Below are 27,430 nucleotides of genomic sequence, written 5' to 3' on the forward strand. Positions count from 1 at the left end.
AGGAGTCCAAATACAATACTGAGTATTTAAATTAAAACAATCATAACACAGCAGCAAACAAAGTCAAAACAGCACCAAAAATATGTTGTCAAGTGTCAAAAAAAGAAAATAAGGTAAATACTGGAGGAAAATCACGTCTGCAAAAAAGCAAGAAAGGCATATATATGAATCAAAGAGTCATAGTGGACAATCTACTTCTTTTCTTTTCTTTTCTTTCTTAAAATTCTGCGTTTTCTAATAATAATAATGATGATAATGATAATAATAATAATAATAATAATAATAATAAACTTTATACCTCGCCACCATTTCCCCAATGGGGACTTGGAGCGGCTTACATGGGGCCAAGCCCGGACAACATATTACAGCAATAAAATCAAAGCATAAACAGCAAACAACAACAACATAATCAAAATTACATAAGGAAAAAAAGCAGTCATAAAATAACATTCTAATAAACACAATCACAGTAACAATAACAATGGCTGGTCCACATGTAAAGGATAAAACAATTAAAAGACTGTAATGAGATAAAATAGGAGCAGGACATTTACGGGGAATTCATAAAACACACATAGTTGTGAGGCTAAACTTCCTATTTGGAGGGCGCGAGCTTAGTACATGGGAAATGGAAAGAAAAAGTAACGTCACAAAAGAATGTATAAGAAAATATTCTGCTAAATATAAAACAAAATATTTAAAATTATTATTAAATTATATTAAAATATATTAACAATATATCCATTTTGGCTAGATTTCCAATTTGTATACATTTTAATAAATTCATATTTACACTATTACCATAATATTTGATCGATTAATCATGTCATGTTATATTTTCCTCTTCAAATCTAGATTAATTTTATTATATTTCAACATTTATTCAATATAATATCAATGTAATATCTTACTATATTTCTTACACCATCTTAGATGTTCCATCTGCCCACAGATGATATTACTGGCAGCAGTTTAAACGCTTTGTCAACTGTTCAGTTCTTGTAATTTCATCCTTTTCTTTTTCTTTATTTCATCAATCCACTCCATTCTGAAAGGTGTTGGGTTATTTTAATCTTTTCACTTATCCCAATCCATTCTCAATTATTTTCTTGTAAATCAGGCCATCCTTAAAGTAACAGTATGTTCATTGAAATTTAACACATTTATTCCATCGGAAAGGGTTCTCAAAAAATCCACACAGGCTTTCTTGCAGATTATCAAGCCATCTTTGTTTGTCTCTTTTGGTGAAACTTGAAAACTTCAGCATCTTCCCTGTAAGGTTATGTGGAGTTCTTTGTTCATTGTTTTAAAGATGAATTTGTCTCAGCGTGTGTGCTTCCATCTCATTTATGTACCCAATCTTATAGAAGCCTAGTTCAAATGCTAGCTCTTTTTTATGAATTAGTAATCCTTGGAAGTAGCAGCCAATAGTGTGAATAATGAATAATGACTGTACTGTTTGGGTATCAGCCAGCACGTCAACGACTTAAATCTAGAAATAGTTTTCTTAGATCTACAGAGACACTTGCTGGAACACTTCAGCAAGCGAGAGTCCAAAAGTGGCAGGCTCAAACCCAGCACCTCAATCCATGGGTGATACCAGATGAGAGACTCCCCCCTGGGCACACAGAAGACTGGGCGACTTGGAAGGCACTGGACAGACTGCGCTCTGGCACCACGAGATGCAGAGCCAACCTTCAGAAATTGGGTTACAAAGTGGAATCCTTGACATGTGAGTGTGGAGAGGAGCAAACCACTGACCACCTGCTGCAATGCAACCTGAGCCCTGCCGCATGCACCATGGAGGACCTTCTTGCAGCAACACCAGAAGCACTCCAAGTCGCCAGATACTGGTCAAAGGACATTTAATCAACTACCAAACTCACAAATTTTATATTCTGTATTTTGTATTTTTGTATTTTGTCTGTTTGTTTGCTTTGTTCTGTTAGAAATGTAATATAATTGACTGGTTGCTGATGACTCGATAAATAAATAAATTTTTGAGAAGGTTCTGAGTAATCACTCTTCATAAAATTTAATTATCTGTTGTCACAGAAATAAAATTTTGACTAACACCTGTTTCTGTGATAGCCAACACACTTTAGGATGATACCGCAAATCCACACTGACTACCACATTGTTCAACTTTAGCATGTCATGAAACGAAGATGCAGTGCTGCATTTGTATGAATATAGTTCCTGTTTAAGGAGCTCCACTGGCTGCCGTTTATTTTCCGAGCCCAATTTAAGGTGCAGGTGCTTACCTACAAAGCCCTGAACGGTTTGGGACCACCCTACCTGCGTGACCGCATCTCCGTCTACGAACCCACACGTTCACTTCGATCATCTGGAGAGGCCCTGCTTGTGATCTGGTGGGGACGCGAGACAGGGCCTTTTCTATGGTGGCCCCCCGACTTTGGAACGCCCTCCCAAAAGATCTTAGACAGGCCCCTACATTGGCAGTCTTCAGAAAGAATTTGAAAACCTGGCTGTTCCGATGTGCCTTCTCAGATTAGGAACCCCAATACCAAGTCCTAGAAGCACTTTAGTAGAACCAAGATCACTGCACACTGCACACCGCACACTGCACTTCCTTATAATCCTACATTCCTCCTGCCACATCAGCACTTCTAATCTTATATCCACTACTCTGGCCGGCCCAGTTTTAAAGTGTCCTGATGTATTGTTATTGTTTGTTGTTTATTTTGCTTAACTGTTTTTAATTTGCTTTGATATTGTTTTGTTGTATTGTGTTTTGAGGCTTCGGCCAGTGTAAGCCGCATCGAATCCTTTGGGAGATGCTAGCGGGGTACAAATAAAGTTATAATAATAATAATAATAATAATAATAATAATAATAATAACACTTTTAACCTGTTTCAAAATGTCACTTCAAATAGCTTTCATACAGTGATGTTGCTAATACAAGATACAATTACAAGAAAGCTTGTGTTCTGCTGCTCTGGAGACTAGAACACAGAGCAATTGATTAAATATGGCAATTGTTTTTGCTTTTGCTTTTCATCTTTTCTGCAATATAACCTTTTGCACCTCTCCCTCTACTTGTGGTCCTTGTGTGTGTTAAAATGCTGTTGAGCATTGAATTCCTTCATTGTTGATAGTGAGGTATCATCAAGTAAGCAAATCATCGCCTTTAAAAGAAACAAGACTATATTGCAATTCCCTACCTCATTAAAATAAAATCTATTTTACCTTCAATGTTTGCTATCATCATTGCATTTGCAAAGAACTGACCAATAGAGCTGTTTTGAGTCATCAGAGGACTACTACAAACTGGCCCTCAAAGGGAAAATGCCAGAGGTTTAGCACAGCTGGTTAAATATCAGCAACTATAAGATCTAGCAACTGAAAGGTTGCAAGTTCAAACCCCGGGTTGGCATGGGCAGCCAACCGTCAGCCCTACCCACTGTTTACCTAAGCAGTTCGAAAACAGCTTTGGGTGTAATTAGAGAAATTAGGTACCGCTAAAAAGCAAGGGAGGTGTTTTACAACGCCATAAACCAAAAGAAGATCAGAAAATGCTGGAATGAGGAAGTCCTGATGGCTCTTCGTCATAGAGGATGGAGTGACAGCACCTCCTGTGGCATGATACAAAAACTTCCTTCTGTTCTGTCTGTGTAATGTATATACCAGGGGTCCACAAACTTTTTAAACAGAGGGCCAGGTCATAGTCCCTCAAATTGTTGGAGGGCTGGATTATAATTTGGAAAAAAAAATGAATGAATTCCTATGCACAGTGCACGTATCTTATTTGTCGTGCAAAAAACACTTTAGAACAATACAATAATTAAAATGAAGAACAATTTTAACAAATATAAACTTATTAGTATTTTAATGGGAAGTGTGGGCCTGCTTTTGGCTGATGAGATAGGATTGTTGTTGTTGTTGTTGTTGTGTGCTTTCAAGTCTTTTCAGACTTAGGTTGACCCTGAGCGAGGGCCAGGTAAATGACCTTGGAGGGCCGTATCCGGCCCCCGGGCCGTAGTTTCAGGACCCCTGGTCTATACAAACAGCATTGAATGTTTGCAGTGTATGTGTACTTGTGATCTGCTCTGAGTCCCTTTCGGGGTGAGAAGGGCTGAATATAAATAAAGTGTTATTATTATTGTTAACAATAACTCACTGTGAAGAACTTCCACAGAACATTACAAATAAAGCTGCTCTGATTCATTCCAACCTGAATGCTGTAGTTGACACAGTTCCAGTGGATGTAACCTTAGCCCCTCTCAGTTATCCTTTTAAAGAAGAAAGTTTTAAAGAGTGAGCCGGGGGATGCTATGGGATATTTGATTATTTTAACATTTAAAGTGTTTAATGTTGATTTATTTCTAACTCATATGTTTACTTTTATTTCTATATTTCCTGTTTAAGGAGCTCCACTGGCTGCTATTCATTTTTCCAGCCCCAATTCAAGGTGCAGGTTCTTATCTACAAAGCCCTGAATGGTTTGGGACCCGCCTACCTGCGTTACCACATTTCTGTGTACGAACCCACACGATCTCTTCGATCATCTGGAGAGACCCTGCTCACGCTCCCACCTCCTTCGCAAGCGTGATTGGAGGGGACGAGGGAGAGGGCCTTCTCGGTGGTGGCCTCTCGACTCTGGAACTCACTTCCCAAGGACATCAGACATGCCCCAACTCTGGCAGTCTTTAGGAGGAGCCTGAAAACGTGGTTGTTCCAGTGCACCTTCTCAGAATAAGGAAAACTCAGCAATACGCCCTCAAAATGCACTTTATCCCTGATTTAGGACCAGTTACATCCTACCTTGTTCGTGCCCAGCATTGTTTTTTAAATTTTTAACTATTACATTTGGCCCGGCCATAGGTTTTTAAATGCTCATGTGTTACTGTTTATTGTTTATGTGATTTATTTTAATTGTATTGTATTGATTGTTTTTGCTATTGCTTTTGTTATTGATGTACTGTGGGCTTGGCCTCATGTAAGCCGCACCGAGTCCGTTGGGGAGATGGTAGCGGGGTATAAATAAAGGTTATTATTATTATTATTATTACTATTATTATTATTTATATTTGTATATTGTGATTTTAAAAAACAACTGCATTGTTTTTAAATATTATGAGCCACTTTGAATCTGAATCAGGAGATAAAATTGGAATAATAATAATAATAATAATTATAATTAACAATAAATGTAATAATGATGAAACATATTTCCTTCAAATTAGCACAATTTTCCTCTAAGTATAGAGGGAGCAAACAGCACCCCAAAATACTTCTAGTGGCTCTGGAATTGCGTAAGGAGTCACAGAGACAAGAAAGAGGATCAGCAATCACCATCTTGCCTAATTGTGCTTTGCAAACTGAACTGTACAGAACTGACATTTCTAGCATTTACCAAAAGGAACGCTTTACTGAAAAGACAAATTTCATCCTGAAAATCCTGCTTTTCTACCATAGAAGCTTCAAATCAAAAGAGCTCTGTGAAGTTGCATGTGTGCCTTTATGTGTGTGTGGAAGAAAGGTAGGCTGAGACACTTTATTTCTTAAAGTTATACAGAAAATCTGACTAACTGAAACACTAGAGGGAAGCTCACATTGTGAGTACTTCTCTCTTGATAATGAATTGTGATAAACTGATTATATAGAACTTAAATCTAAAACTTACATTTTCAAGAACACGAGGCCTGGTTGGTTTGGCTATACTCCTCTTGATACAGGATTTCAATTCTGTTTTGCTTTTTGTATAGATAGCAAGCGACTGGGACAGTAAATGAGTTGACTTTCCATCTGGAACAGAATAATTTTTGTTTTGGAATTAAGTTTTTGAAGGAATTTTAATTTTTTTATTTTCTGCTTTCTGAATTTTGGCGCAGCTGGCTGAGTGTCAGCTGCATTAAGATCACTCTGACCAAAAGGTCATGAGTTCGAAGCCAGCCCGTGTTGGAGTGGGTTTCCAACCAATTGTGTGTAGCCTGTTGTTGACCTTTGCAACCCAAAAGACAGTTGCATCTGTCAAGTAGGAAAATTAAAAAGTGTGGGGAGGCTAAAATTAACTGATTTATGAGGCTATAAAGAAGACTCCAGCAAAGCATTCCAGCGGGGAAGCATGCGGGGAATGCGGAAGTGCTTCATCAGCATCGCAGATGGACGATGAAAGCGACAGCTCCCCTGGCGGCCAGAAAAAAGTTAAATAGCCTCTGTGTATGTCTGTATATGTTAGTATGTCAAAAATTGGCATTGAATGTTTGCCATATATGTGTACACTGTAATCCGCCCTGAGTCTCCTGCGGGGTGAGAAGGACAGAATATAAAAGCTGTAAATAAATAAATATAAATAAATTTGATATTGTCTTTGTCACATCTCATGTGGATTCAATAATTTTGGCTTTTGTATCCCCCTTTCCATTGAATTAATACAAAAACTACTTTGAAATCAACTCATTTTGACTTTGGGGAGAAATGCTTTGGCTTTATGTTGGTTCAGCTCTTTAATTGGCCCTGATTAATTGTATAAGTATACATTTTAAAATTTTAAAAACATTTTTTTATTGTTAACCCATCTTTTTGAGTCAAAAAGACTAAACTTTAAATATACTTTTTGACATTTTCTTTTTAAAAATATTTACTTTTCTTCTTTTTATTATTAATTTGGATTTAATTTCAAGATACAATAGCAGTAAAATAAATAAAAGAAGATGATGCTGAGTAGAGCAAGAACTAATACCTTAGAAAAATAGTGAGGGAAAGAAAGAGAACAAGATGAGAGAAAACACCAACAGCAGATACCCTGCGAAAAGTATTAATCAACACATCCTTGAAGAAATTCAGTCTCTGGGGGATAAGATGAAAAGAATGGGAACAGATTTAAAAGAAGTAAAAGATCAATTGAGACAAATGTTATCTCAGATAAAAAAAGATTACAACTCAAGTTCACAAAATAGAAGACTGAACTGGAAAACTGGAACACAGAAAATCTGGAGAAAATTCAAGAAGCAGACCACATGCTGTCATTCGTGGAAGTAAGAGAGAGAAAACTGTCTTCATTTTAGATGGATAGAGGAAAATTGTGCTGTCGCACGCTGGGCCTGTGCATTAGACTGTACACAGGACATAAATTCTCTGTGCCCAACGGGACGCCGGGGCTGCCTCAGAATAAAGGCCCTTAGATTCCCCCAAACAGAGTCTTTAGAATGCTTAAAGTAAGTCCAACAAAGTTCTTTTATTAAGGAACAAACAGGTACTTTAACGGTTTTCTTAAGTCTATAGGCTCTTTCAATCTTGTCCACTAGGAACAGGCACTGTCTTCTTAACTGTAACTGACTGATGGGGAAATCCTAGCTTCTAATCTGGGCAGTCTGTACTTGCCTCTGTTGACGTGGAGCCCCTGCACCCGGTACCAACTGCGTCTGGCTTCCGCGAGTGACCCTTGCCTCAACAGAGCTTTGTAGACTTCCAGGGAAAAAGAAGGAGTCCAGGTTGCTGTGATGGCCGGCTGGAGTCCCTCAGCCAAGCTGTGGCTGTATGTCTCCTGGCCAAGCCGTAGGGCTGTATAACCCCGGCCAAGCTGTAAAAGACGAAGCTTTTCTACAGGAGCCACTTCGTTCTATGTCCTGTGTGAAAGGCTTCTCTGTGAGAACTAACTCAAAATGGCTTTTTTCCCTCCAAAACTCAAAAAGGGGCGGGATCAGGGAACCTAACTATAACTGGCAGGTGGCTTACCCTATAAATGCAAATTATAACAGGAAACCCCCTGCTGCAAAATCCCAAGCATGGGATTGCACACAAACATTTCAACACAGCAAATAAATCTGGAGCTCCTGGGACAGCTGTTCCAGAACAAAAATGTACACTAACTGATGATACCACATTGGCGGAGTTTTTAGCCAAGATATAGAGAAGGAGAAGGTCACATATTTTGATTGAATTCCAAAATTACAACACAGAAAAAACTGACACATGACATATATTGTATATTTTGTGTGGAAGCATATCTGGGAGTTAATTAGAGAGATATGAATATAATAAAAATATCGTATATACTTGAGTATAAGCCGACCCGAATATAAGCCGAGGCACCTAATTTTACCACAAACAACTGGGAAAATGTATTGACTCGAGTATAAGCCGAGGGCGAGAAATGCAGCAGCTATTGGTAAGTCTCAAAATAGAAATAGATACCAATAAAATTACATTAATTGAGGCATCAGTGGAGTAAATATTTGAAAATATTTACATAAAATTGTAATTTAAGATAAAACTGCCCAACTCTGATTAAACCATTATTCTAACCTTCAATGTACCTTCAATGTACATGTGCTTACATATCCTTCCAATAATAATAATAAATGTAATAAAAATAATAATAGAGTAAAATAATGGAAATGTAATAACAGTAATAAGAGAGTAAAATAATAAATGTAATAATAATAATAATAGAGTAAAATAATAAATGTAATAACAATAAAGAGTAAAAGAATAAATGTAATAATAATAATAATAATAATAGAGTAAAATAATAAATGCAATAAAAATAATACTAATAACAGAGTAAAATAGTAAATAACATTGACTCAAGTATAAGCCGAGGGGAGATTTTTCAGCCTAAAAAAGGGGCTGAAAAACTAGGCTTATACTTGAGTATATACAGTAATAAGGTGAAAAGATTATGCATTTTTAATTAAAAAACATAAACAATTCCATTTAGATGGAGAAAACTTGAAGGTATTTCACGAAATCTAAAAGAAATAAGATACATGCTAAACCTAATGATGAAAGCTAAAAATTTCATCAGGAATCTAGGAGTACTCAGAGAAAACTGGAGAAGAAACAAAAGAAAGACTGCCAACTCAGGGACATAAACAACAAAAGAAAAAAATCTGACCAAAGAAGATATGTTTATTTAAGTGGAAGTATGACAATAAACTATGTTAAAAAATAGAAATGCGCTTTTGAAAGTTCAAAGGATAAGTTCAACTCAAAAAAGGAAGAAAGACTAACACTATCTTAGTAAACATAATTATGATATAATTTGCTTACAAAAAACACATATTAGAAAATTGGATGTAAAATATCTGTATGAGTCAAAATGGGAAAGGAATATGTAGCAGTGATGGACAAGAAAAAGAAAGGAGTAGTGATTTATGTCAAAGTTTCAATAAATTCAGAATAATTTTTATGGACCCTATGGGTAGATACAAAGGAGTTAAAGTTGACTTTACAGATGAAAAAATTAGGTAGTAGGAATACACCCTTACTGAAAACAAATAATATGTTTCAATTTTTATTAAAAGCTATATTAGAATCATAATTTGAAAAATCAATCTTAATGGGATATTGGAATGGAGTAATATCTACAGAGGATAGTATATAAGATAGAGATATAAAGCAGAACCATTGCAACCTACCAAGTACTTTTTATCTTATAAATAATTTGGAACTAGAGGATGGACGGAGGGTAAAATATGGAAAAAGAAAAAGAACATAGATTCTACTTGGAAAAAGCTGCATCACCCTAAAATATATACAGTGTTTTGACTATCAAAGTCTGTATTACAAGAATAATAAAAATGGAAAATCTGTCAAGTCCCTTCTCAGAGGTCATTAGGTTTGAAAATGAAGAGTACTGAATGAAACTAATTTACAAAAGGAGGACTTAGGTCACATCTACACTGATACTAAAGTGCAGCTTGGAACAGAATTAGAAGGAATCAGTTTTGCTGTGGATGTGATTAGATTGGCAGGTCTGGAAGACCACAGAATTTGGCCTCAAATTTCTCTGCAGAGACTGCATGGGTGCTCCAGAGACATAGAAAGTGTGTGTGGGGAGTGGGAGTGGGTGGGGGAGTGATAGGAGTAGAGGCAAGCAATTCCCACAGAGGATCAATTACCCCCCTACCAGCCAGCCATGCCCTTGGAGCATTTTTCAGTATCTTCCTTAGCCCTACCCTCTGAATCCTACAAAGCCCTTCAGCAAGGCACAAAGCTTGCATTCTGATAAGCAAATCTGCCCTGGAATCTGTGATACTGTGGTGCATTAAATGTTTATCGCAGTGCATTAAAGGGATGAATATGGCTTTCCTGAAAACTTAGAGAAGACTATGATGCTGGGGAAAATGGAAGGAAAAAAGAAGAGGGGCCGACCAAGGGCAAGATGGATGGATGGCATCCTTGAAGTGACTGGATTGACCTTGAAGGAGTTGGGGGTGGTTACGGCTGACAGGGAGCTCTGGTGTGGGCTGGTCCATGAGGTCACAAAGAGTTGGAAATGACTGAACGAATGAACAACAACAACAACATCATGGCTTTCCTGTGACTTTATACCCTTAAACCAACTGTATACACTTAAATGCACGCTGCAGTGTGCATTGGAGGTATGTGTTTTATGGCCATCACAGTTTCAAGTCTTGAAGCCTCATTATAGTGTCAGTGTAGATGAATTCTTTGTAGAAAACTCAAGGGAATGGCTGTTGAAGTACTCTGAAGGTAATTTAGGCAAACACACACAATTCTTTGGGACACAAGTAAAGCTGTGATGAGAGAATTCTTTGTACAACTTTCTTCAGAATTAAAAAAGAAAGCAACAAAAATAACTCAAGAAATGAAAAGTTTAGAAGGACAAAGAAGAAATCAAATAATAAGAAAATATTGCAAAAGATAAAGATACTACTATCACAATTGTTAATGTAGATAAAGTGAGAAAAATATAAATATATGAAATATAAAAATTTGAAATCAGCAAACAACCCAGAGAAATTCTTACTTGACACATTGGGGGGTGGGGAGAAGAAACAAATACCCTAAATGTATAATAAAACAAATTGATTACAGAAGAAAATAATATTTTATAATTTCCACAAATTCTATTCAAAGTTATTTTTTAAAATACCGGATTTCCACAAACAAATAAAAAAATTACTTTAATACACAAAATGAACCACGGATATCAGAAGAACAAGAACAAATGTTAAATAGCATTTGAGACTCTTTGTGGAGAGAAAAAGCGGGATATAAATAATCAAATATCAAACTAAATTTATCAATCAATCAATAATTAAAATACATTAATATGCAATTAAAAATCAATTAATACAGTAGCTTCAATTTAGTTTAAATAATTAACACATGGCTTACTGACCAATTAACACAGATGATTTAATAAAATAAATGTTTATGGTTAAAAGGAATGGAATAAACTGACTTGTTTAAAGGAAATTGGATAAACAGATTTGATTTAAAAAATCAATAAAATGTTTTCAAAAGAACTGGAATCTTTGTGCAGTATATGGATATTTAACAATTGGCCTGTAACAATGTTTAATAACTAAAAATTATGAATAGAAGGAAGAGCAATGATAAGATAAATGTTATATATCTAGATTATTATTTGATTACTCTAGGTAATTTTTGATATGCTGTTTGTTAAGAGTTTTGATAGTACAACATGTTGTATGGTATTCAACTGCTCAGAGAGGATTTTTTTTCCAAAATGTGCTACATAGTTTATTATTACTAGAAGGTTTAGAACAGTGGTTCTCAATCTTTGGTCCTCCAGGTGTTTTGGACTTCATCTCCCAGAAATCCCAGCCATCTTACAGGTGTTAGGAATTGTGGGAGCTGAAGTCCCAAACATCTGGAAGACCAAAGGTTGGGAACCACTGGTTGAGAGTTACCAATGTTAGGAAACTACATTCCATAGAGGAGACAGTATCTGATGGTCTGAAGAATAGAATTAAAATGAACGGTTTAAAGGAAACTACAGATACAGAGTGGGAGGTTTGTTGTTATTTTTTGGTCATTGTTTCTGTGTGTATGTTTTATTTCTCTCTTTCTGTTTAGTTATTTTTATTAGTTGCTTAGTTGTAGTTTGCCTGCTAACCCCCGAAATAACGAGACCACACAACAATATTTGGATTTGAAATATGGGCAACTTTTATTAATTGTTACCTGTTTAACTTTGACTGGATCTCAATTTTATGAATCTTGAACTTGGTGGCAAAGCCGAGGTAGCGTCTCTGTCCGGCCTACCTCTGGGCTAGTTAGGGTGAAACACCCGGGTCCCCTGGACACCCAAGCCATGTAACCTCTGAAGGAAATGTGTCGGAGAAGTCCCTCTCTGAGTATCCAAAACCATAATCTCTCTATTTTTAGGCCATTATAATTCCCTTCACCTCATCAAATTGAATCTTAGGTGAGTGTTTTAGTTAATGGCCTTCACCCCTGAAGGTTGTGTCTTGGGTGTACACCAAATTATTAGCTTTTCTGAATTATTTATCGTGACCACCTATTTAAAGCCACACCATCCCAATTTGCCTTGTAACAGTATAGGGTAGGCAAAAAACCCTCTCAGAACATAAGAGGGAAAAAATTCCTACCCAGCCCCCTAATGGCAACCATAATATACTGTTTAATGGGCGGGAGTGGTGGGTCGACGTTCAGCTTCAGAATGAGGAAGGGGGCAGGCCAGTGCTAAGAGCCTGGCTCCCCCCCCCCCCCCCGTAAAGTAGTTCCAGCCGGAACTATATTCACTCTCTTCGTGGGAAGAGGCAAACTCCTTTCCCATCTCCACTGCGTGGAGATGGGAAAGCTTCTTAGTAGTAGTGATAGTATGTAGGTAGCACTAGAAAACACAGAAACACATACTGCAGACTTGTAAGAAAATGTATTAATTGAAACAATTAAAATTGATTTCTATGTGCTCCATAATCCTAAATTGAAGGTATAAATTATAAATTTAAAATTTAAAATACTTATTGCACTTATTGCACTTGCATTGTTGTTAACTTCTTGTCACACAATTCAGAAGCAAACAGTGCTCATTCAAAAGGAAAACCAGCTATCACTTAAGGAAGCAAAGTCAACATCTGTTCGGAACCTATGGGAGTCAGCATGTTTTGGCTGGAAAAACACCTCTCAGTTATTTACAAAAACAACCGGCACATCAGCAAGAAATATTGCTATATAAAATATATTTTACTACTTGAAAATTGTGGCAGGCTGGAGGAGTCTGGTCCACCTGCCACTCAGGAATGAATGTATATGCGAGTGAATGCTGAGTGAAATATAATATCCCTTTTTTGTGTACCCAATGTAGTTAGAGTCTGTGTGTCTACTTTCTTTCTCTGTATTGCTCTGTGGTATACTCTGTCTCACTGTGAACCAAATAAAATAACTCTTTTAATGCTTTTTAATGTTTAAGAAGTATTCATGTCATAGTATCGTACTGTAAACAATGAAATGACCACATGAAATAGATAGATCATATATTGTAATACCTTTTTTAAATATCTTTATTGAGATTTTTTCCTTTTTTAAAATACAGTTTAATAAACTGAGAATAGTAAAGAATAACTAGAAAAAAAGAAAGAAAAAGAAAAAAAGAGAGGGGGGAGAAGAAAAGAGAGGGAAAAAAAGGAGAAAGAAATAGAATAGATAAGTAGATAAAGAGAGAAAGAAAAGAAAAAAGAAGGAAAGAAAAAAAGTAGTTAAAAACAGAGGAGACAGGTGGTATACATCTCCTTCGTTGACTTCCTCTGTATCTTCCGAGTGGATTTTCCTTTTCTTTCTTCCATCTGTATTTTATTTTCTTCCTGTTTTCTCTTCTTTTTATATTGTTGTGTTTCTATTATCTTGTTTCAAGTAATTTGTCACTTTTGTCCAATCAGTTTCTTTTATTGGGGTTCCTTTATTTTTTGATATCAGATATGTTAGTCTGTCCATATTTCTAATGTCTAGAATTTTTTCTGTCCAGTCCTTAATTTCTGGGATCTCTTCCTTCTTCCATAATTTTGCATAGCAAATTCTTGTAGCCGCGTTCAATAAAAAAAGAAGTATATCCATATTTTTATCTATCTTTGGATCTGTTATACCTAATTAAAATATCTCTGGCTTGAATGGGATTCTTATGCGTAGCATTTCCTGTAATGTTTCGTGAATTTTTTCCAGTACAGTTTAGATTTTGAACATGACCACCACATGTGGAAATATGAACCCTCAATCTTTCCACATTTCCAGCATTTTGTATTTACATTTTTATAAGAATTTCCTAATTTTTGAGGGGTCCTATACCATCTATGTGTAACTTCAAGCCAGTTTTCTTTTAAGTCTATTGTGTACGTACATTTAATCTTTATTCTCCATATTCTTTCCCATTCTTCTTTTCAAATTATTTTTCCTAAATTTTCATTCTATCTTTTCATGTATTTTTTTCACCCTCTATTTCCATGCTCCATTCCACTAATTTCTTGTATAATTTTGTTATGATCTTTCTTTCAGATTTTAGTATACTGTCCCAAAAAGTATCTTGCTCCTGAAAGCCTAATACCTTAAGGTTGATACCATCCAACTCTTGCCAAAGAAGGGAAATTAATGTACTAATAGAATGCAAAATACAGCAAGTTAGATGATACTTCCAAGTTCTTACAAACACTTTTAGGCCAGCTCTGCTTGAAGAATAGGAAAACATGATTTGGCCCTAGAATATCTTGGTGTCATACACAAACTTAGCCTTTGTGCTAACATCATTTAGAGTTAGTGAGACAAATTGACCCCGAAGTCCCTAATGACTTGCCAAAAGGCATATGTTGCTTGCGTCTACTCACAGAATTGATATGAAGATATACAGGATAAAGTTGGGAGAATAATGCATGTTCGCTTGGATGAAAGATGGGATACAAATACAATAAAATAACCCTTTTTATTATTATCAGAAGAGTCAAAAATATGTCTAGGTTTTTGACAATCCATTCAGGTATGCCTAATCTATGTTGAACTATAAGTGATTAAATTCAAAGTAAGGCTCACGTGAAAGCCCTGCAGAACCACTTATGGAACACATGGTTTTACAGAAATTGCCAAATGATGAAAATTTAACATTTACCACTTATTAATGCTCTCATTAATTCTAGGAATATACTCACATTTTAGTTCGAGTTTAATGAAGTCTGTATTCCCCAGATTCTCAAGAAACACTCCATCAGAGGCTGATGTTTTGAAGTAGAAAGAAATGTCAGCACTGGTTTCCCCTTGGAAAGTGGAGAAATGAAGATATGAAGATGGAGTAATGAATGATGCTGCATTCCAGTAATTCTCTGTGGAGAAAAAAACAACAGAGCATGGATTTTCCTCCTATGATTTTTTGAGTCATGTTTTATATAGAAACAGAATAAATAAAAAATCGAGCTGAGAAACATAGGATGTAAATGTCAAACAAACTATAGCACTCTTCTTGAAGAAAAGCAACAGTTGTATCTTTAAAAAAGCTTGTTCATAATCATGTTTGACTGTGACATATTGTGAATCATTTAATGACAAAAGAATTGATAGAAATTCAGCTCGCATTTTCCAAGCAAATGGGGACACATTTCTTGAGTGTTGTTTGGAGCACCCCACCAAACTCAATGAGAAAAAAGTATACAGAATTCAAACATTTTCTACATGACATGAAAGAAAAAATTGACATTCTCCTCATAATTCTACAAACAGAAGCTGTGTGGAGTGAATAGTTACATTTTACTGCACTATTGGCAATGGAACAGTATCATAATCTGGACCTAGTGAGTATAATTTAGGGACTCGTGATAGTCTCTGTAACCTCTGCCATATGAAGAGGTTACACGTTATCACACTAGGGCTTTAATGCGGGCAGCCCCGTTCTTCTGCCACTTGCAGAATTCTGGGAAATGTAGTTTGGGAAGGCAAGGACCTCTGTAGCAGAGTATTTAAAAGACCCCACCCTAAACTACATTTCCCAGAATTCTGCAAGCAGCAGAAAAATGGGCTAACTGCATTAAAGCCCTACTATGATAACGTGGTAAGTCTAATGATAGAATCTAATGACTATCCATGAACATAATGGAATTTTCTAAACTATTCTCTTATTCAGTTACTGGAATTTCTGCTCATTATTTTGAAATATACACAAAATTTAGAAGGCAAATAAACACAAGAATGATACCTATTATAACTTGACAAAGTTTCTCACAATTTATTTGCACCACAGATTGCTTTGGCAAATGCATTGAATACTTTCTTAGGTAGGTGTGTATAAATACGTATTTACATGGATACAGAAGCAAACTAAAATTTAAAATCTGCCAAAGGTCAACTATTTAAGAGACAGCAGCAGGCATAACATACTACTTTGCAGAACAAAGAAAACAGAGATTCATAGAACAGAATCATATCATAGAATCACAGTGTTGGAAGAGACCACATAGGCTAATAATTAGCGAAAATATCACATAATATTATGAAATGAATGTGAATATCTCTTTATTTATTTATTTGCAAAACAGGAGATGAGTGTTACTGTATTAACATCTTTATATTTCAATGTAATCTTTGCAATGGAAAAAAAGAAAATAATTTTGGGTGAAAGGGTGGTCTACAGTAAATGGAAGAAGGACTGAAGCAGTCTAAAATATGGGATACTGCAAGAAAGAAAGAGCAGAGGTCATCTTCCAGAGATGTGAGAGCAAGGCACATAGGAGATTAGCAGCCCAAGCTTTCCTACCACCCAAGATGAGAACAGAAGCAGAGTTACCCATCTTTCACCATGTAAAAAGGGCTAACTTTTGACTGCCAGCTTGATGGAAATGGACAGTGGTGAGGAGCCATGAGCCATATGAGTTTTATTATTTATATTATATTATATTATATTATATTATATTATATTATATTATATTATATATTATTATATATATTGTTATATTGAAGGAAAAGTTTCATTATTTATTTATTTTCTTTCTTAATTTTTATTTTGCCTTTTTCAAGGTTGTGTCTAGCAATAACAATGACACAACGCAATCAAAACAGAGTAAATACCTTGAAATATAAATATACTTAAAAAAATTAAACCTTTTGATCCATGGAACAAAAATATTAACGTACATTTAAAACTACACTTAAATATTATACAGTCCCCAAAATCCCATTCATCCCATCATCATCAGTCTTATGGCAGAGGTATATTTTCACCTTCGTGCAAAAAGAAGCAGTGACAGAGCTAACCTGTTCTCTCTAAAGAGGTAGTTTCATAGTCTGGGAAAGCCACCAAAATGGCTCTCTCCCTTGTTCCCACCAATAGAGCTTGATAGGGTGGTAGGCAGAGAGAAAATGCCCTTTCCAGATAACTGTAGAGTTCCAACAGATTCATACAAATGACCTGGAACCACCGTACAGGGCATTATAGATCAAAATTAGCACTTTGAATTGTGACCTGAAACAAGTTGGTAACCAATGGAGCTGTTGCAACTGGGGAGCTGCTTGCTACCTGTAGTCAATCAAAGTTAATAACCTGGTTGCTGCTTTTTGGACTGACTGAAGTTTCTGAGCTCTTTTCAAATGTAGCTCCATGTAGAGCGCATTATAGTAGTCCAACCAGGTTGTAATCAAGGTATGTACCACTGTGGCCACATCAGACTTCTCCAAAAATTGGTGCTGTTGGCACACTAGTTTTAACTGTGTAAAAGCACTCCTGGTCACTCCTGAAATCTAGGTCTCCAGGTTCAGAGCCAAACTGCAAACCTGCATTTCCAGGGAAAGAGTGACCCCATCTAACACAAGGCTGAATCACTATTGTGAAATCTATCTTTGGACTGACCAGGAATGGTTCTGTTTTGTCTGGATTTAGCTTCAATTTGTTTGCTCTCATCCAGTCCATTCCAGCTGCCAGGTGCCGATTTAGCACAGGAGTTGAGTAGGTAGTAGGCTTGGTTTATTTACAAAATGGTTCAAAACTTGTTTCGGATGTAGGGGGCACTGGTACTTCGATTCTAAAGTCAATTCCAATTTTCACAGAATTTTTTTTCCAAAACTTTTAGAAACTTCCTAGACTTCCGAATCCTTTCATTAATGGTTTGAAAGTGTTTTTTCCTGTTTCATTGGGTGGTCTTTACTTTGAAAGTAGTTGTTTTACTCCAGAAGCGGGGAAAAGCAAGCGGAGGAAATTCCTTCCTTCTCCAGTTTAAAACTAGCTTCTCTGGCTTGACCGATGCGGGGAAAAGCTGAATAATTTCCGACTCACTTCCTGAGTCGTAACAAAAATGGCGGAAAAAGCTTTGGAAGGGCAAAGGGACTTCCGGCTTTTAAAAAAGCTTCAATATTGCTTCAAAAAGGTAATTTTAACAAAATTATTATGAGCAACGAGTTATCTGACACGACCCTATCCATACCTAGTAGGTAGGTTGCTGCTGGGGGTAGAGGGTGGTGAGCTAGTATTTCTCCTTGATGTAAGAAAAGCAAATGTCTAGGTGTAGTCTCTCTTGGGAGGGAGTTCCACAGTGGGAGCAGCCACCAAATAGGCGCCCCCCATGTTCTTATTAAACGCACTTGTGTGGGTTTGATTGTAGATGTCTACCAAGTTCATAGAAAGAGATACCAGTTTTGAAATGTCTCTTTTGAAATATGTATCATGCTACCACACCTTTGCTACTACTGTGGTGTTGGAGGAAAGTTCTGAGAGTGCTTTGGACTGCGAGAAGATCCAACCAGTCCATCCTCCAGGAAATAAAGCCCGACTGCTCATTGGAGGGAAGGATACTAGAGACAAAGTTGAAGTACTTTGGCCACATCATGAGGAGACAGCAAAGCCTAGAGAAGACAATTATGCTGGGGAAAGTGGAAAGTAAAAGGAAAAGGGGCCGACCAAGGGCAAGATGGATGGATGGCATCCTTGAAGTGACTGGACTGACCTTGAAGGAGCTGGGGGTGGTGACGGCCGACAGGGAGCTTTGGCGTGGGCTGGTCCATGAGGTCACGAAGAGTCGGAGACAACTGAACGAATGAACAGCAAACCACACCCTTTACTATTATTACTATTACCACTAGGAAGCTGGGGAGTTTCCAAATAGTCAACAACAACTACCTTTATTATGGTCCAAAGACCCAATTTTCTCAGCAGAAAAAGTGCACAGCAGATTCATAAACGAGTGCAATTCCAGATGCGTAAGAACATATCATTTGAATGCCTTGTTTCAAGATGCATTGAATCCATGTTTTTTTAGAGTAGTTGTGCCCTTCGTTTCTGTACAATGGAAAGAGAGCTCAAAGACAGATCCTATTTCTAATCACCAAGTATGTTTATTTATTTGCATATATAGCGATCTGTCTTTAATTAGGTTCTCAGCTGTGTACTTCAAGCTGTGTCTGGAATATTTCTCATTTTACTAATAAATGAATTCCAGGAAGCTCCTTGATATTAGCTCATTTACTATGAGCAATGGGTATTTCATATGTAAATAAAACAGAGGCAGAGTAATTTGCTCCTGGTGATAAGTGATGATATTTACTTGCCAAATATTTTTTATGAGTTTAAGTAACATCAGAAGATAAAACAAGGATGAGGAACTCAAAGCTGCACAAACCTACCAGGGGTTCAAGTGAAATCCAAATATCTAGAGCATTACATAATCAAAATGTACAATATGTGCAGTCAACGCTGTCAAATATTTCCTATAACTGATGGTTTTTCAGTAATATATTTTTGGTACTTTCATAGTAAAAAATATCCGATTAGAGCTGTCACTCAAAACTCCTGCATAGCAGACTGCTCAGGAATTATCAATCTGGTGTAAGCAATTATCAAGCATTGAGGAAAATTAAAATAGTTCATCCCCTTGTTGCCTCCTCCACCTTCTGGAAATTATCTGCAAGGCAAGAGAGGAATTTGTTGGGCCTGATTTTCTTGGTAGAGTTTGACTACCACCTTGTGACAAATATTACAAATCAAGCAGAAGGTTTGAAAACTGGTTTTCTCTAGGATACGGTATATTTTTCACATGTACAAAGAGTGTCCAAAAAGTATGTTTCCTATACCAGGATAAATCAAACAATGAATTACAGACTGTGATTTACACAGTGATTATACAACCGTAGCAACAAGAGTCTTCCTTGGTGTAAAGCCAACTTCTCTACAGGGCATGAAGTCCTTTACTCTAGAGAAGGATACTCTTGAGTGAGGATAAAACATCCGAGGAAGTATTGTTATTATGATGAACTTGATGTCCACTTCATTACTCTCTACAATTCTCCACCTTAGGAAGACTTTAGTTGAAACCGGTCGTGGATATCTTCGTACAAGAAACTGAAAACTTAATCAAGAGTAACTGTGCTTAAAGTAAGGGATTTTATGCCCTCAAGAGAAGTGTGGGTATCTTCTTACAAGAAACTGAAAACCTCACTCAAGAGTATCCTTCTCTAGAGTAAGGGACTTCATGCCCTATAGAGAAGTTGACTTTACACCAAGGAAGACTCTTGTTGCTACGGTTGTATAATCACTGTGTAAACCACAGTCTGTAATTCATTATATACTACTGTATGCCACACTATATAAATTTGTTATTTGTTCAATATTGCATTATATTAGCTGAAAGAATATATTTACCTTTGTGTTTTGTGTACCATTACTTGTACTGGATTTGTGCTTTTTGTGTTTGTGGGAATCCATTGTCTTTTGTGTTTAGGGCATGGCATCTTGCCAGGGTAAAAGCCCTTCGGTGTTTGGGCATCTTCAGGTCTGTTAGGTATGTCATGGGGGCAGTGAGGTATCTAGTGGCTTCCCTAACAATAAAAGCTGGGGAACAGGCTAGGTCAGATTGGAGCTCTATGTCCAGCATCCATTGCTTAATGAGATCCTTGGCTTGGTCTCATCTCATGTTTAACAATTGTCCTTGGGAGAAACCTAGAGTTGCAATCTTTGCTGCCACTGTTTCAATCCATGTGGACTGGAAGTCATCCCTCATGGTTAGTGGGGCAAGACCACGTAGGGAGAAGGATAGGTATAGCCAGTAATTGAGAATAGCTGTCCATATTCTTGCTTCCACTTTCACAGAGCCTGTCTCCAATCGCAGGGTGTCGTTAGAGACACATCTGGGAGCCTGTAGAGCTGCTCTTAGGAATTTCGATTGGACATGTTCTAGTGGGGCATAATTTGAGAAGGGTCCAAGCTGGGCTCCATACAGCATTTGTGCAATTGGTTTTGCTTTAAAAAGTTTAAGTGCCGCCGGTATAGTGACCTCCTCCCGTCCTGAGATATAATAATAATAATAATAATAATAATAATAATAATAATAATAATAATAATAATAATGGGACAAGAATGTTGAGAGAGTAATAGCATAAAATTATGTGGCTACTCTCCGAAAGCGCAACGGCAGAGCCAGGTTTTGAGACTCTTTTAAAAAGTTTCTAATGTAGGGGCTTTCCTAATCTCTCTAGGCAATGAGTTCCAGAGTCGGGGGGCCACAGAGGAGAAGGCTTTCTTGCTTGTACCCACAAGATGAGTCTGAGAGACTGGCAAGGGCGAAAGGAGGGCCTTGCCCGAAGATCGAAGAGTTCAGGCTGGTTCATGGAGAGAGATACGGTCACGAAGGTAGGCGGGTCCCAAACCATTTAGGGTTTTATAGGTAAAGACCTGTACCTTGAATTGGGACCAGAAGATGAATGGAAGCCAATGGAGCTCCTTAAACAGGGGGTTTGACCGCTCCCTGTAAGAGGCCTCAGTTATTAATCTGGCTGCCGACTTGTGCTGTCTATGCTGCATACTCTGCATGGGCTTTCCTGCTGTTACTGCTAGGAAGGGTTATTCCCAGATATTTAAAACTTGAGACCTGCTCTATTTTGTTTCGATCTATTCTCCAGTTGTGCTTTTTGGGTTATTTAGCAAACACCATAATTTTAGTTTTCTGAAAGTTGAGATGCAGCTGTTCTGCCTGGCAATAATTCGTTAATGCTCTCAGGGCTCTTTTCAGTCTAACTTCTAGAAAGAAGAACTGTGTCATCAGCTTCTGTACTTGAAGGAGATGGACTACTTCAAGAACTTTGAATCAGTCCCAAATTATGTATTAATGTTGAGCAGGACATCTGATGTGATGAAAGAATAACGAACCATTCAGGAGCAACTTGAAATCAAAACAAATTTTTCAATTCGTTTCGTAATTGTTTCGTATTCGTTTCGTATTCGTTTCGTATTCGTTTCGTTATCGTTTTGTTATCGTTTTGTTATTATTTCCGCATGTCTGGGGCAAGTTTTATAGTTGTTGTTTGTTTAATCAGTGAAAAAAATTATAAATATCACACCAACAGTCAACAACAGAGGGAGAGGGAAGCTTAAGAAGTTCCCCCTGTCCCATTTGGAGGTTTTTTAGCGTATTGCGCGGTCGCGTCCGCCATTAACGAATCGATTCGTAATTGTTTCGTAATTTCTGAAATTTCGTAAATATCAAACTTTTTAAAAGAAAAAATTCAGAATTCTTTTAAAAATCGAAACGCAAAAAACCCCCAAAAAACGAATCGAGTTTAGAAACAAATTTTTCCGTGGTTGCCCAGCCCTAGTAAACATGTACTCAGAGACAGAAAGACCAGAAAAAAATCAAGAGCTCTTGATAAACAGAAGAGGTAAGAAATCAGGAATCAGAGCAATGGAAATCTATGGCACACAAGAACTAAGTAAGATGGACCAGATTAAGGAGGGAGAGCCTGATAACCCAACCACTCCCTGTTTCCCAAATCTATATAAACAAAAATGTAATGTTGTTTGTGGGATTAACAGAACTCAAAAACCACTGGAAGAATTGACACCAAATCTGGACACAAGACACCTAACAACCCAACGTATGTCCTTCACTAAAAAAAAAAAATTGATTTTGTCATTTGGGAGTTATAGTTGCTGGGATTTATAGTTCACCTACAATCAAAGAGCATTCTGAACCCCACCAATGATGTAATTGAACCAAACTTGGAACACAGTTCTCCCATGACCAACAGAAAATACTGGAAGGGTTTGGTGGGCAGTGTCCTTTGGTTTTGGAGTTGTAGTTCACCTACATCCAGAGATCACTGTGGACTCAAGCAATGATGGATCTGGACCAAACTCTATACCAGGGGTCCTCAAACTATGGCCTGGGGGCTAGATACGGCCCTCCAAGGTCATTTACCCGGCCCTCACTCAGGGTCAACCTAAGTCTGAAACAAGTTGAAAGCACCCAACAACAACAGCAGCAACAACAACAATCCTATCTCTTCGGCCAAAAGCAGGCCCACACTTCCCATTGAAATACTAATAAGTTTATATTTGTTAACATTGTTCTTCATTTAAACCACTGAGCTGCTAAGCTTGTTGACCGGAAGGTCGCAGGTTCGAATCTGGGAAGTGGCGTGAGCTTCCACTGTCAGACCTAGCTTCTGCCAACCTAGCAGTTTGAAAACATGCAAAATGTGAGTAGATCAATAGGTACTGCTCTGGCGGGAAGGTAATGGCACTCCATGCAGTCATGCCAACCACATAACCTTGGAGGTGTCTACAGACAACGCCGGCTCTTCGGCTTAGAAATGGAGATGAGCACCAGAGTCCCAGAGTCGGACATGACTGGACTTAATGTCAGGTGAAAACCTTTACCTTTACCTTATTGTTTTGAAGTGTTTTTTTGCACTACAAATAAAATATGTGAAGTATGCATAGGAATTCATTCATGGTTTTTTTCAAATTATAATCTGGCCCTCCAACAGTTTGAGGGACTGTGATCTGGCCCTCTGTTTAAAAAGTTTGAGGACCCCTGCTCTACACGGATACTCAATATGCCCAAATGTGAACACTGGTGGAGTTTGGGGAAAATAGAACCTTGACATTTCGGAGTTGTTGTTGCTGGGATTTATAGTTCACCTACAATCACAGAGCATTCTGAACCCCACCAACGATAGAATCATAGAATCAAAGAGCTGGAAGAGACCTCATGGGCCATCCAGTCCAACCCCCTGCCAAGAAGCAGGAATATTGCATTCAAATCACCCCTGACAGATGGCCATCCAGCCTCTGCTTAAAAGCTTCCAAGGAAGGAGCCTCCACCACATTCCGGGGCAGAGAGTTCCACTGCCGAATGGCTCTCACAGTCAGGAAGTTCTTCCTAATGTTCAGATGGAATCTCCTCTCTTGTAGTTTGAAGCCATTGTTCCGCGTTCCGAATTGGGCCAAACTCCCACACAGAACTCCCATGAGGGCCACAGCAACGCGTGGCAGGGGACGGCTAGTGTGCTACATATAGGGTGAAACTTTTTGTGTGGTAGTCTTCTCTGTTTGTTGAAGTACGTAAAGGTAGGGGAAGTTGCCAGAGGTCTGTCCTAATATAATCAAATTCAGGCATTCATCTGTATACAATGAGATACCATGCTTCCATTGCTTACTTCTCCCACCGAACATTTCCTTATGAGATTCTAGTGTATTCACAGCTACCTTAACAAGCTACCCTCCTCTATACCTGACACAATTACCTCACTGGAGTATCTCAAAGCTGTCAAGTTGCTTGCACTTTTCAGTGTTCCAGTCAAGATAATTGTGCTTCTTTCCACAAATCACTGTCACTGAAGCAGTCGATTGGACTCCTCCCACCATCTTAGAACATCATTGTCATCCTCACTTCATAGCCTCCCTGATGCCCTTCTACCTCTCTCTTTGTATTGACTTGGGCAGAAGCAACAATTTCTGCCATCCATAAAAGTCAGGGAAAAAGGCAGAACCGCCCCTTCCAGGGTTCCTCCTTTTTCTTTGACATTCAAGGATAAGTTTTGTAATCCCTCAGTAGTTTGCTGTTTAAAGATTTTTGTGCTCACATTTCTTTGTTGGAACAGGGTCAGTTTACACAGTGTGGAGAAGGATGGCGTGAATCAGGACACTATTTTTGGACAAGGCCTTTCCTCCTTTGCTCTCTCTTCTGTTCTAATGAATGGCAGTATTTTTGTTACTATGCTTTCACCTGTCAGGAATTTATCCTACAATTTTGGCTCTTCCTGCCTGTGGTGATTTGGACATGGATTTTCTAGCATACTGGCTTTGTGGTGGCCATAACTGACCAGAGTTTGTCTCCTCATCCAGTCTTTAGGCCTGCTGGGTTGCCTTGGGCAAGTCACGTGCACTTTGGCCTCAGAGGAAGGCACAGACTATGCCTTTGTGTGATATGTGACGTTATTTTATGTGATGTGCCCATGCCTTGGCAAGTCTGACTTGGCCTTACTTACTTACTTACTTTTTTTTTTACTTAGGCGATCCCTCGTAGTCTGAGGATGATGGTATTCCAAGGTCAGTGTTCTGGTGGTGGGTCCGTAGGTGACTGTGGAGCCCTATTCTTGATCTGCATCTTCTCCCGCAGTGAGGGCATTGGTTTCCAGGTGGAAGGCGGTCCTAGTTGGGGTTGGCTTGATGCACCTTCCTCTTGGCATGTTTCTCTCTTTCACCCTCCGTTCGTGCCTCTTCAAATTCTGCAGCACTGCTGGTCACAGCTGACCTCCAGCTGGAGTGCTCAAGGTCCAGGGCTTCCCAGTTCTCAGTGTCTATGCCAGAGTTTTTAAGGTTGGCTTTGAGCCCATCTTTAAATTTCTTTTCCTGTCCTCCAACTTTCTGTTTTCCATTCTTGAGTTCAGAATAGAGCAACTGCTTTGGGAGATGGTGGTCGGGCATCCGGACAACATGGCCGGTCAGCAGAGTTGATGGCGGAGGACCATCACTTCAATGCTGGTGGTCTTTGCTTCTTCCAGCATGATGACATTTGTCCACTTGTCTTCCCAAGAGATTTGCAGGATTTTTCGGAGGCAGCGCTGATGGAATCATTCCAGGAGTTGCATGTGACCATCCTGTATAGACTACTGCAACACGCTCTACAGGGGGTTGCCTTTGAAGATTGTTCGGAAGCTTCAAATGGTCCAACGGGTGGCAGCCAGGTTACTAACAGGGGCGGCACTCAGGGAGCATGCTACTCCTCTGTTGTGCCAGCTCTACTGGCTGCCAATTTGCTACCGGGCACAATTCAAAGTGCTGGCCTTAGCCTATAAAGCCCTAAACGGTTCTGGTCTAGTTTACCTGTCCGAACGTATCTCTCCTTATCTAGGAGCTTAAGATTGTCTGGGGAGGCCCTGCTCTCGACCCCGCCTGCATCACAAGCATGATTGGTGGGGATGAGGGACTGGGCCTTCTCAGTGGTGGCCCCCTGGCTATGGAACTCCCTCCCTAGGGATATTAGATTGTCCCCCTCCTTTCTGACTTTCCGAAAAAAGGTAAAAACTTGGCTCTTTGAGCAGCGGAATAGATAACATGAATCTATGAATGATGAACATGGAATGACCAGATGATGTTACTGAAAAACAATTTTAATAAGATGACATCGGTGATTACATGTTTTAATGGTTTTTATATATGTTTTTATATTGTTATGTTGACTTTTTAAAATGGTACTTTTATGAATGCATGGCACTGAATCGTGCCGTGCAGTTGTTCATCAGCTCCAGCAGCCACTGCCTTGCTTTTGGACCAAAGTTCTTGATTTGTAGATCATCCAAGCCAGCTGCTTTGCCATTCTTACATTTATTGAGAGCCATGTCCAATTATGGAAAAAATAGACCCCTGTCTGATTACACAGCAAGCTGGCTTCAGGAAAGGCAAAAGCTGCACATCGCAAGTGCTGAACCTGACTCAGCACATAGAAGATGGCTTTGAAAGGCAGCAGATCACAGGAGCTGTCTTCATAGACATGTCAGCAGCTTATGATACTGTGAACCACTGCCTCCTCCTGAGAAAAATGTATAATATCACAAAGGATTACCATCTCACCCGCCTCATAAGAAACCTGCTACAAAACAGGAGCTTTTTTGTTGAGTTCCAGGGCCAGAGAAGCAGATGGCGGAAACAGAAGAACGGCCTGCCTCAAGCGAGCATGCTCACTCCATCAATGTTCAACATTTACACAAATGACCAGCCACTGCCAGAAGGGACAGAGAGTTTCATCTATGCTGATGATCGTGCCATCACTGCGCAAGCAGGGAGCTTTGAGATGGTTGAACAGAAGCTCTCTGAAGCTCTAGGTGCTCTTACCGCCTACTTCAGGGAAAACCAGCTGATCCCTAACCCATCTAAAACACAGACATGTGCCTTTCACCTTAAGAACACACAAGCATCCCGAGCTCTGAGGATTACCTGGGAAGGAATCCCACTGGAGCATTGCAGCACACCCAAAAACCTGGGAGTCACTCTGGACTGTGCTCTGACCTACAAGAAGCACTGCCTGAATATCAAGCAAAAAGTGGGTGCTAGAAACAATATGATACGAAAGCTGACTGGCACAACCTGGGGATCACAACCAGACACAGTGAAGACATCTGCCCTTGCGCTATGCTACTCTGCTGCTGAGTATGCATGCCCAGTGTGGAACACATCTCACCACACTAAAACAGTGGATGTGGCTCTTAATGAGACATGCCGCATTATCACGGGGTGTCTGCGCCCTATACCACTGGAGAAATTACACTGTTTAGCTGGTATTGCACCACCTGACATCTGCCAGGAAGTAGCAGCCAATAGTGTAAGGACCAAGGCAGTGACATCTCCAGCCCATCCCTTGTTTGGGTATCAGCCAGCACGTTAACGACTTAAATCAAGAAATAGTTTTCTTGGATCTACAGAGACACTT

At 38.6% G+C, this 27,430-nt stretch overlaps 1 protein-coding gene across 1 annotated transcript in view; it reads right to left on the reverse strand.

The window, feature by feature from the left end:
- Window positions 1-27,430, reverse strand: part of CNTNAP2 (contactin associated protein 2) — a 1,109,924-nt gene that overhangs the window by 52,819 nt on the left and 1,029,675 nt on the right. The window contains exon 16 of the mRNA XM_060781556.2: window positions 14,900-15,070. Coding sequence (XP_060637539.2) covers window positions 14,900-15,070 — 171 coding nt within the window. The remainder of the gene's footprint in view (window positions 1-14,899; window positions 15,071-27,430) is intronic.

The sequence above is a fragment of the Anolis sagrei genome, chromosome 6 (genome assembly GCF_037176765.1).
Source record: "Anolis sagrei isolate rAnoSag1 chromosome 6, rAnoSag1.mat, whole genome shotgun sequence".
Lineage (NCBI taxonomy): Eukaryota > Metazoa > Chordata > Lepidosauria > Squamata > Dactyloidae > Anolis > Anolis sagrei.